This window comes from Caretta caretta, chromosome 5 (genome assembly GCF_965140235.1).
Source record: "Caretta caretta isolate rCarCar2 chromosome 5, rCarCar1.hap1, whole genome shotgun sequence".
NCBI lineage: Eukaryota > Metazoa > Chordata > Testudines > Cheloniidae > Caretta > Caretta caretta.
The window spans coordinates 86,966,773-86,979,209 of NC_134210.1; the positions used below are offsets into that span (position 1 = coordinate 86,966,773).

At 43.3% G+C, this 12,437-nt stretch overlaps 1 protein-coding gene across 1 annotated transcript in view; it reads left to right on the top strand.

Moving 5' to 3' along the window:
• The first annotated feature begins 7,813 nt into the window (after positions 1-7,813).
• Positions 7,814-12,437, top strand: part of SLC71A2 (solute carrier family 71 member 2) — a 49,603-nt gene continuing 44,979 nt past the window's right edge. The window contains exon 1 of the mRNA XM_048849967.2: positions 7,814-8,108. Coding sequence (XP_048705924.1) covers positions 7,959-8,108 — 150 coding nt within the window. The 5' untranslated portion in view covers positions 7,814-7,958. The remainder of the gene's footprint in view (positions 8,109-12,437) is intronic.

A 12,437-nucleotide genomic window follows, 5' to 3' on the forward strand; every position in this document is an offset into this window, starting at 1 on the left:
CTTCTGGCTCTATCAATCTGTTTCTTTACTTCTGCAGGTGGGTATTGTAGTTGTAAGAAAGCTTGACAGAGATCTTGTAGGTGTTTGTCTCTGTCTGAGGGGTTGGAGCAAATGCGGCTGTATCGCAGAGCTTGGCTGTAGACGATGGATCGTGTGGTGTGGTCAGGGTGAAAGCTGGAGGCATGCAGGTAGGAATAGCGGTCAGTAGGTTTCCGGTATAGGGTGGTGTTTATGTGGCCATTGTTTATTAGCACTGTAGTGTCCAGGAAGTGGATCTCTTGTGTGGACTGGACCAGGCTGAGGTTGGTGGTGGGATGGAAATTGTTGAAATCATGGTGGAATTCCTCAAGGGCTTCTTTTCCATGGGTCCAGATGATGAAGATGTCATCAATATAGCGCAAGTAGAGTAGGGGATGGCCCACCTGTTGATCACTTTAGATAAGCTATTACCAGCAGGACAGTGGGGTGGGAGGAGGTATTGTTTCATATTCTCTGTGTGTATATAAAGTCTGCTGCAGTTTCCACGGTAAACATCTGATGAAGTGAGCTGTAGCTCACGAAAGCTCATGCTCAAATAAATTGGTTAGTCTCTAAGGTGCCACAAGTACTCCTTTTCTTTTTCCTATTTTATAGTGTTAGATGTTTATCTAAATTCCATCAACTAACATCCAGGCCATGCTCCAGTGAGATTCAACCAGCAGAGGAGGCCAAAGAACATACACTTTTTTTCCTATTATTATTATTTGCATTGTGGTCCCCCCCAATAATGGATCAGAATGTGTTAGGCGCTATATATACATACAATCAGTACTGGCTATGTACATAAATTGATCATTTTTGCTTTATGAGCACCTTCATCAGCACTGGGAGAAGGAAACAAATATTTCTTGCCCTGTGGAAGCAACTAAGATCACAAACCTCCTGCATTATATACTCAGATTATATAAATTTTGTTAAGCCCTAGGTGAGCAGATATACATGAGGGTAGCATATATGTTTTCCTTGTTGAAGAAAAAATGTATCCATTACCTATGTTCACCTTGTTCTTTTTCTTACAAGGTGGAAGGGAAAAGATGGATCTCTAATTCCAACTTCATTTTGCCGGGAGACTTTGTCCATTCCTTTTGGGTGAAGATGGGCCACAGCGATCCACATGTTCATCAGGTCCAGGCTGGATTATTGTAACTTGTTGCAGCTGGGTCTGAATACAGAAGCTGAGTACACCACTGCTTTGTTTCACTTCCTCTGTGGATTCTCAATCTGTGTTTTTTGCCAGTTCAGTACATCAGTGATATCATCTCCATCCATGGCCTGCCAAGACAGCTGTGCTTTAAGGCTGAACTGGGGGGAAATGGAGCTAGTGCTGTCCCAAGCGCCACCCACTTGGGACATTAAAGCAAGACATCACTTGCAGAAGATTGTCTAGATTGTCTTAGTATTATTCTTTGCTTTTCTTGTGCACTTTGCTAAGCAACAATAAGGGTGAGACTGTGAGGGTGAAGGTGGGCTTTATGGCACCATAGTAAAAACTGAAAAATGTTTCATGACCATTTTATTAGATTTAACTCCCGTTTTAAAATCATCACACAAATGAAAGTTGGCCACTCAAGCCTTCTATGATGCACTACGTCTACATCCTTCTTGGTTTCTTGTTATAATTTTGTACAACTCTGTTAATGAACTTCTTGAATGCAATGCATTCATCTTTAGAGGCTTCTCGTGTGTCCGGTACTTCCATTCCTTCAGTTGATATGCTCATTAGTTCATTCACATGATCAGGCAGAAGGAGTCTTCTTTCAGAACACAAAATTCTATTCAATGATGAAAAAGAACACTGAACTCTAGCTGTTTTGGCTGGGAGTAGCAAGAGATGAATTCCTACTTCTTTCATCCCAGGAAACATAGCACAAACATCGGGTCAAGCCACTAGTCAAATCTTCATTCATTCATTGTATGATATTCCACTCTGTGTTCAAATTCTCTGTGTCCTGATCACATGGCAGCCCCATTGCTGGTAGTGCCTCACTCCACTCAACTGTCAATGTTTTATAGGACAGGCATCTGTAAAAGCTACGTAGAGGTTGAGTAGAATCTAGACGTCGCTGTTGTAGATTTTTAAGAATCAAGTCTGTGTACTTTTTCAGATGGCTTAACAAACACTTCTTGTCCTCTTCACTTAAGGATTCAATACAAATGCCTTAATTAGTCAACTTCTGGACTGAAGTCTTTGTTTCTTCCAGTACTTTTTTGGTGGCTAGCTCTCTGATTGATCCAAATGTAGCTTCTATTGCTTGACAAAGATCTACTACTGTTGTAGCAGATGCCTGGATGCCATTGTTTAATGACCCAAGTGGTTTCAACAGTAGACTTACGAGAGAGAGAGAATGGCAATAGTCTTCTCTGAATGTAGTAACAAAAGTAATCCACCAGCCTCACTACTTAGATCCATCCCATGTTGGTAGATACTTTCCAAAGCCAGTAATAACAGCTGGAGTCTTTTTAAAAAGACAACAGCCAAGGATCGCCCATGAGAAAGCCAGAGGGTTTTCCCAGGTTGGATTAATATGAACTTCAGTCCCAGTGTATCTTCTACATTTTCCAAGATATACGTTTTTTTGGACACTTGCTGAAAGAAGAATATAATGAAGACATTAAATTTATAGCTTTTTTAATGTCTTTTGAAGATTCTGCAGTTCATACTAGTGATAGTTGGAGTAGATGGCCTCTGCAGTGTGTATAGGAGAGATTAGGGTTACACTTTTCTCTGAGCAAAGCTTGTACTCTACCATGTCTTCCAGAGAAGTTCGCAGCTCCATCAAATGCACAAGCAGCCATCTGTTTGGGGTTCAATTGACAAGCATTTAACTCTAAGATGTGGGTTGTCACAGATGCAGCCAATGTGTCTTCTATAACTTGAACATCTAGAAATGCATCTAGTGGCCTACAACTGACATCAAAATAACGTACACAATGACTTAATACTTGATGCCCATTTGCATCGGTGCAGTCATCAGCCATGTATGCAATTTTTTTGAATGTGGTAAGAGAGTTCTTTGTTGGATCATATTAAAGAAGTTCTGTATGAAAATCACAAATGAGTTTGATTCCCCATAGTTTAAATTCCAGGGTATTACTAATTAAGAGGTCTCTTGGTTTTTGGTCTCTTATTTTTACTGTTTCTCTCCCTCTCTGTGTGAAACTTGCAAGCTGCTAATCGTGTTCGTACATTCTAAGACAGAGTCTGTTCTCAAAGCGACACTTTGTAACAACAGAAACAGAACACAGAGACAGAGACTCCCCACCCTTTTGTTGTATTTATCTCACTTTGTTAACAATTGTGATTAAAATAGAGATAGAGGATGTATGTGAATAGATGCATGGTGTGGATAATAAATGAATGATCAGGGAGGTGCCAGCCTAAGAATCCAGTGTTGATCGGCCAAAGAAGGTGTCAACTGGAAACAACCAGAGGACCCCCGGAGGGCAGACTGGAATCTACCCAACAGACTCAAAGATGGGAGAACTGAAGAACAAGATAACATCTGGCAGCATGGAGCCATCAGGAACGTGCCATCTGCAGATTGATTCAGCAACAGCATGATGAAGTAATTCCCATAGACTGGCATAGGAAGAAATTCCTAAAAAAATGGACTCTAGAAACTGAGAACTTTGGGGTCTGATTCTGCAAACCAGCTTCCAGGATCATCAGATGAGCATCTGACAGGGCCCTGCTCCCTCCTCATGACCAGGCCACCTGGCCAGTGGTTTGGCACAAGCAACTCTAAGACTGGTAACTATGATAACAACCTTGCAGAACCTCTGTGTGTGTGTGTGTGTCTATGAATGAATGTGTGAATAAATATGAAATTGAATGGAATGTTATAGCTATAGCTAACTGCTTACCATGATTCTTTCCATATTCACAATAAAATGTGGCATTTTGCCTTATTCCCTTTACTAAGATCGTGCTGGTTTTTATTTTATTGGTATAACATCTTCACTTTTTGAACTGTTGAGTATTTCACTGTTGCACCGCATGCTTCTAGCCAGTCAGTTGAGTTTCTTGCAGAAAGATAGTGAGCATTTGCTGGTCTTGTTCGGAACCAGTGTTCAACTACAGGATGAACAAGTGACAATGCACTTAACATTGGCCTCCAGTTTGTAGGGTGTGGTATCTCTTGCTTAAATAGAAAGTATGATGCCACGGCCATGTCTGTTCGTATGAACAGTGTTGTGTCTCCAGCATTCCTAACAGCCTCATTAAGTACTTCTAAAATGGGCTTGGAAAGTGGGTTTATAAGGCTTTCTGCATGTTGATGCAGTCCAGACGCCTGGTGTTTTGCTGCCTTTTCATGTAGTTCGTCAGCATTGGCTTTGCTGAGTGGTCTGACAAACCAAGCTCCTCCATTTTTACCAATTATAGCATTGGAAAGCTTTCCTTCTTTGTAAGTTTTTTTTTGCAAGAGGTGCACCAGTAGTTATCTTTTGTAACTTCAATAAATAGGAACACTTTGACCGCCAAACATCGGGAACTGCCTTTAGATTTTGGAGACACTGTTTCTTCAGTTGGTAGCTGTATTTGTGCTTCAGGCTGGTCAGATGTAGATAAGCCACTTGAACTTTCAGATGACGTGTTGATATATTCTTGGTTCTTGATGTGTTCTTCACCTTAGTTAGTTTTAGAGGCCTTTGAGTGGAAAAATTGTATTGTTTGTCTTTTCATTTTCACTTTGACCTGCAACATATAAAAGAGATATGAATAAATTAAATGCTTTGTTAGGATGATGCAAATTTAACATAAGGATAATGTAAAATACACCAACAAATAACAGTTCTAGATTTCTAAAAAAATATAAATTAAAAAAAAAGTATTTAATTTAAATTGACTTCTGAAAAGTAAGCCATCATGGGATAAGAGGGAAGTCCTCTCATGGATCAGTAACTGGTTAAAAGATGGGAAACAAAGAGTAGGAATAAATTATCGTTTTTCAGAATGGAGAGAGATAAATAGTGGTATCCCTGAAGGGTCGGTACTGGGACCATTACTATTCAACATATTCATAAATGAACTAGAAAAAATGGGTAAACAGTGAGGTGGCAAAATTTGCAGATGATACAAAACTATTCAAGATAGTTAAGTCCAAAGGAGACTGCGAAGAGTTACAAAAGGATCTCACAAAACTGGGTGACTAAGCAACAAAATGGCAGATGAAATTCAATGTTGATAAATGCAAAGTAATGCATGTTGGAAAACATAATCTCAACTATACATACAAAATGATGGGGTCTAAATTAGCTGTTAACACTCAAGAAAGATGTTGGAGTCATTGTGAATGGTTCTCTGAAAATATCCCACTCAATGTGCAGCAGCAGTCAACAAAGCAAACAGAACGTTGGGAATCATTAAGAAAGGGATAGATAATAAGACAGAAAATATCATATTGCCTTATATAAATCCATGGTACGTGCACACCTTGAATACTGTGTGCAGATCTGGTCACCCCATCCCCAAAAAGATATACTGGAATTGGAAAAGGTACAGAGATGGGCAACTAAAATGATTAGGGGTATGAAACAGGAGGCGAGATTAAAATGACTGGGAATTTTCATCTTAGAAAAGAGACGACTAAGGGGGTATATGATAGAGGTCTATAAAAATCTTGACTAGAGTGAAGAAAGTGAATAAAGGAAATGTTATTTAATCCTTCACATAACACAAGAAGTAGCAGTCACCCAATGAAATTAATAGGCAGCAGGTTTTAAAAAAAACAAAAAGAAGTACTTCTTCACACAACATAAAGTCAACCTGTGGAACTCTTTGCCAGGGGATGCTGCGAAGACCTAAACTATAACAGGTTTAAAAAAAGAACTAGATAAATTCCTGGAGAATAGGTCCATCAATGGCTATTAGCCAGGACGGGGAGAGATGCAACACCATGCTCTGAGTGTCCCTAGCCAGTTTGACAGAAGTTGAGAATGGGCAAAAGGGTCGGATCACTTGATGATTACCTGTTCTGTTCATTCCCTCTGAAGCACCTGGCCTTGACCACTGTCGGAAGACAGGCTACTGGGCTAGATGGGCCATTGGTCTGACTCAGTATGGCCATTCTTATATAAAAATTAATTATAATAATAAAAATATTTAGTGCAGAAACTCCCCAACATAATGGCCCCTCAAGATAGCAAAGATGTGAGATAATAACCTTGGCAAATAATGCATTTTAAAAATCTTGGCCTACTAGGAAACAAATGTATATCAGTTTCCATTCCCAGTCACAAATCTTGCATTCTGGAGCAAAGTCACTAAAATATAGTCCAACAAACAAATGTTTATTTAACATGCCCCTCACTTTTCCCTCCACCACACCCCACTCACGGGTGTTGTCCTTGGTCAATGGAGACTCAGAGTTCAGAGGTCCTTTCACACGAGTTCACCTCCTGGGGGGGGCAAGAAGGCACGTTGCTTGTTCGTCCCGCTGCTCACTGTTGTTTGTTGTGCCACCATTCACTCCACTGCTCTGTTGCCAATAGCCCTGCACAGTCACCTTCTGCTGCCACCTGCCACTGTGACCTTTGTGAGTTGGTCTCTTGAGGTTCCACTGGCTCTCAGTGATTTCAGCTGAGCTCTCAATGGGGGAACCTCACTGCTAGTGCAGGCTGGGCTGCATCTTCCACAGAAACACTGTGCCATAGCTCGTCTAAGCACTTACACCTGATTATCAGTGATTTCAGCTCTAGTGGTCACTTAACAAAACAAAAGACTATCTATGGAGCCTAATCACCTCTGTCTTTAAACAGTGGAGAGGGGCAGATCAAATCGTACTTGTGACTCAGGCAGACCATCAAGCAAAACACCTGTCCCCACCCTCTCTCGATGCCCTCAATCAACATAGGCTAAGTACAGTTCTACTGTCCTTTACTCATATAATAAGAATAACAACATTCCATTACCCTCCCACCCCCTTCCGCATTCCAGTGATTTGTAACCCAACCCCAGCCAAAATCTATCACTTGGGCAACACAGCTGTTTGCTGGATACCTGGGTAGAGTAGGTGTGAATGTAAATACAATCTGGTCCTGAAGCCTTTCCCCCCAGCTCATCACTAGCTGTCAGGGAGGGCTCATTTAGACTTTGCTTACAAATCATAATTTGACATTATTAGGTTGCCCAACATCACCGAAACGAATGCACTGACATTGTCATAAAAAACCACAGCTGTATAAGGAAGCTGAGTCTATGTTCATACTTTTCAAATCTATTACACTTTTTCAGATGCACGTATTTTATCATGTACTGCATATGCTTTTAAAGTGTGTATTAATGTTTCAATTTCAATTCAAATGTCCAAACAGTCACTAAATTGGCATATAACTAGTTCACAAAACTAGGGGGGTTGGACAAATCCCGGGGGGGGGGTGTAGGGAAAACACTGCCTGGGGTCCTATTCCCGGCTCCGCTGCTGGCTGGGTGACCTTGGGCAATGGATGCTGCCCATCCTCAGGTGCCGCTGTGAGCGGGCTGCCCGGCGCGGACCTGGCTGGGCGCCCGGCTCTACGGCAACGCGAGCGTTAAACACTAACCATAAGGCGGGGGGCGAGGAAAAGGCGCCGGCATCACGTGACCGGGCGGCTCTCTCGCGCTGGGGATAGATCGGTGCTAGGACCCACCCACACGACCCGCTCCGCTGCTCCGGCCCCGCCCTCCTCTGCCGCAGGCGGGAAGCGCAGCGGAGCGGGTCCGTGACGTAGTTTCCGGTGGGGGGGGCTCAGAGCGAAGCGGCCGTAGTCACGTGGTGGCGGGGGGCAGTCGCTGTGGCCGGGGACTGCTGTCCCCTCCCCCTCCGCGGCTGAGCGGGAGCCCAGAGGCTGCAGATGAAGGTGCCGGTGGGAGGACGCCCCGAGCCTGCGCTGCCCCCGCCGCTCTGCCGTCCCGGCTGCACGGGGAGGATGGGAGCGAAATGAGCCCCGAGCCGGAGCCGCCGCCAGCCCCGGCCGGGGAGGCGGAGGCGCCAGCAGCAGCAGCAGCAGCGGGGGAAGGCGGCGAGAAGCGGGGCATCTGCGTCATGCTGGTGAGGAGGATCGGCCTGAAAGCGGGCGGCGGCAGCGCGGTGAGTGCGGGGCGGGGGCGCTTGTGCTTGGGGCAGGTGGGTGAGACCCTGGCCGCTGCCCAGCCCGGCGCCGGCTCAGTTTCTCGAAGGCGGGCGAGGGAGGGGTGGTGCCCGCTGGCCGGGGGTCGCGCCGCATCTCCCGGGCCCGGGGGGACGCCGCCCTGGCTGCGGCGACTCCGGCGGTGACCCTGTGCCAGGGCGGCGGGACCGGGCGGCTGCTTGTGCCCCTGGCCGATCCGTTCTCCCCCTAAGCGGGGCAGCCCTGTAGCGCGGAGGTTTCCAGCCTTACGTTGTTCTTGTGTTTCTGTTGTCTGCAGCCTGGGGGAATAAATAGCCGGTCCCTGCTTGGAGCCAGGGCAGTAGCGTGCTTGCTTCTCTTCGTGAGAACAGCAAATTGTCACTCGGGGCAACTTTCTATGTCTCTTACTCTTAGAAGTTGACTTTGGGAGGGACACAAAGGCGCTAACCGGAAACGATTTCACTTTAATTTCTGTTCCGAAGTCCTAGAAGGTATTATCGGCAGTGGTACTGGTTAATTGCTCACCGCATGCGTAATTAAATAACCCCCTGACCCACCGTGCATGGGGAAAATCGCGTTTGTATTTAGGGTGTATTGGATAAACTCTTCTGAAGTTGGGAGTGTCTTTAACAGCGTCCTTCATAGTAGTTTCACTTCACTGTGAATGGACTTCCACATACCAAATGTAGGTTAAAATGTTCAGTTGGTTGGAGTAAAAACTCTGCTTAACTTGCTAATAACTTGTAGTGGGTTTTGTAGCTTCTTTTGTCAAGTGGACCATAATATTGTAAATAATTGGTGGTGAGTGAATTTGGTTTCAAACCCCATCTGTTGTACTGGCTGAAAAGTTGTACGGAAGGCTTCTGCAGTTGTTTTGCTGCTCACCCCTAACCTCGAGTCACAGAACATTAGTATGAGTTTCTATTACTGTGTTTCATATAAAGGAATTTGCAGTTTGTGTGAGCCCTGGGTGGAAGGTATATAAGGAATATTTTGTTTAAGTATATTTTACCTCCTGTGTTTATCCGCCTATTCTTGGCATTTCTAGTTGGTGGTAACTTCTCTCTGCCTCCTAGCAAGCTGAAGCCATAGGGCTATTATCCACTTTAAAGGATACTGTCAACTTGAAATCCAGTCTATTTTACTTTGCGTTTCCACAGTATGCATCCGATGAAGTGAGCTGTAGCTCACGAAAGCTCATGCTCAAATAAATTGGTTAGTCTCTAAGGTGCCACAAGTACTCCTTTTCTTTTTGCGAATACAGACTAACACGGCTGTTACTCTGAAACCAGTCTATTTAAAAGTATCTTCAGGTAATAGATCTGCTCCTGAATCTCCCAGCCCATTCTTGTTTCAGCACTTTCCTGTTGTCTTTCTTTCTGAAACTGATTCAGCCTATGGCTATGTCTACATTAAAAATGCTACAGAGGCACCTCTGTAGTGTAGACACTTATTACAGGGATGGAAATGTTCTTCTGTTGATGTAATAGCTGCCACTGGAGAAGTGGATTTAAGTCATAGAAGAGTACTTCCATTGATCTAGTGGTGTCTGATCTGGTGCTTAGCTCAATTTAACTACATTGTACAGGGCGTGAAATTTTTCCACACAGCTCATTTGGAATGGGAAGTAAACAATCAGGCAGCAGCAGAAACAAAAATAAAGCAAATACAGTACAGTACTGTGTTAAATGTAAACTACCAAAAAAAAAAAAAAGGAATGCTTGTTTAAAAAAATTGACAAAGTAAGGAAACTGTTTCTGTGCTTGTTTCATTTAAATTAAGATGGTTAAAAGCAGCATTAAGTCAATGTTATTTGTAAACTTGAAAAAACAACCAAAATGTTTTGTTCAGAGTTATGAAGACTTCAGAGTTACGAGCAACCTCCATTACAGAGGCATTCATAACTCTGAAGTTCTACTGTATTTTGTTATGTCAGTTTAGCTCATCTCAGCTGAAACCCATGTGATTGTCATATTGCTAGACCTCTGTATGATGAGAGTTTATTGAATGGGGTTATTCAAGCTAAAATAATAAGGACCAAGTCTTGTCTTTGTGGGTGTGTGTTTGCAAAGCTCCCTTTGAAGTTAGCAGGGATAGAGAATAAGATGGAGAATATTTTATTGCCCTTATATAAATCCATGGTACGCCCACATCTTGAATACTGCGTACAGATGTGGTCTCCTCATCTCAAAAAAGATATACTGGCATTAGAAAAGGTTCAGAGAAGGGCAACTAAAATGATTAGGGGTTTGGAATGGGTCCCGTATGAGGAGAGATTAGAGACTAGGACTTTTCAGCTTGGAAAAGAGGAGACTAAGGGGGGGATAAGATAGAGCAGTGGTTCCCAAACTTGTTCTGCCGAGGGATGTACTGGCTGCCACTTCCAGCAGCTCCCACTGGCCTGAAGCAGTGAACTGCGGCCACTGGGAGCCGCGATCAGCTGAACCTGCGGATGTGGCAGGTAAACACACCGACCTGGCTCACCAGGGGTTTTCCCCGCACAAGCAGCGGAACAAGTTTGGGAACCACTGTGATAGAGGTATATAAAATCATGGGTGGTGTGGAGAAAGTGAATAAGGAAAAGTTGAAATTAATAGGCAGCAGGTTTAAAACAAATAAAAGGAAGTTCTTCACACAGTCAACCTGTGGAACTCCTTGTCTGAGGAGGTTGTGACGGCTAGGACTATAAGAGGGTTTAAAAGAGAACTGGATAAATTCATGGAAGTTAAGTCCATTAATGGCTATGAGCCAGGATGGGTAAGGAATGGTGTCCCTAGCCTCTGTTTGTCAGAGGGTGGAGATGGATGGTGAGAGAGAGATCACTTGATCATTAACTGTTCGGTTCACTCCCTCTGGGGCACCTGGCATTGGTCACTGTCGGTAGACAAGATACTGGGCTGGATGGACCTTTGGTCTGACCCAGTATGGCCGTTCTTATGTTCTAAATACCTGAAAAAATCATTATTCATTTCAAGAATATGCATATTTACACCCGATGTAGAAGTTGCTTGTTTAAAATACAGCATGGTTTCCTGATTTCTTACAGATTAATGCTCAGAGTGTCTGTTGCACTTTCAATTTTAAATTCAGTCTGGCAAATGAAAAATTGATCAGGATTTATTATTTGCTGAACAAATTGATGCTTTTTTACTTCATTCTCATTCCATAAAGCTCAGTGATGAGACATTACAAAACTGAAAGTGGATTTATTTAAATAATTTTTTATGCTACTCATTCTCATTAGTAACTACTGAATTGTGGGAATCTCTACAGTTTTCACCATAGGTTGCTGTTGTAGGTGGTGGTGTACTAAACCTGATCAGAATCATAGGCCAGTGCTGTCTAATATACAAGGTGACCAGTGGTGGGAAGACCGTCCCATTATTCCCTGCACATGTAGACTTGAGGACAAAGAAGTCAGGAAGATGGGATTTGGGGAGAGAGAGAATGAAGAGCAAAAAGACATTCTGACTAATCTTTTAAAGACAAAATACTTATTGCGTTAAAGAGAGCTGAATGTAAGTAAATGCTTTTGTAGTATTACTTCCATGTAAGCAACTGCTGTAGTTGCTACAAAGATGGATTGCAAAAGGGTGGGGAATCAGTCCATGTACACGAGGGAAGGTGGTCCAAGACTCATTTCTGTTAGGATATAGTTTTCACTATGAAAAGTTTGGGAATCTAAGCTCCTTGGAGATTTGATTAAATGTCTTAAAACAAGTGTTACCAAACTTTGGAATTAAATTTTCTTTATTTCTACAGAATGAAACTTGTTACAAAACTTCTGTGTGAGTAAACCCAGCAAACTGATTTAACAGTTGTCTTTAATTTTGTCATTTTGTCATTGGTTAAAGATAAACTGTGAAGAATAACCAACCTTTTTGTACTGTTTTTGTTTTCTGTATGTTGTATATGGACTACTTCAAAAATGATCTTTAAGATCAGTCAGTATCTAATCTCTTTAACTTTTGTCTGTTGGTTATAGATTGACAGTTATTATACAGCTGGGTTCTTAAACTTGGTTCGTGGCTTATTCAGGGTAAATCCCTGGCAGGCAGCAAGGTGCTTTATTTACCTGAGCGTCCGCAGGTATAGCCGCTCGCAGCTCCCATTGGCCGCGGTTCGCTGTTCCTGGCCAAGGGGAGCTGTGGGAAGCGGCGTGGGCCAGGCCATCACTTCCCGCAGATCCAGTTGACTGGGAACGGTGAACCATTGCCAGTGGGAGCTGTGAGCGGCTGTACCTGTGGACGCTCAGGTGAACAAAGCGTCTCATGGCCCGCCCCAGGCTTACCCTGAGCAAGCCGCAAACC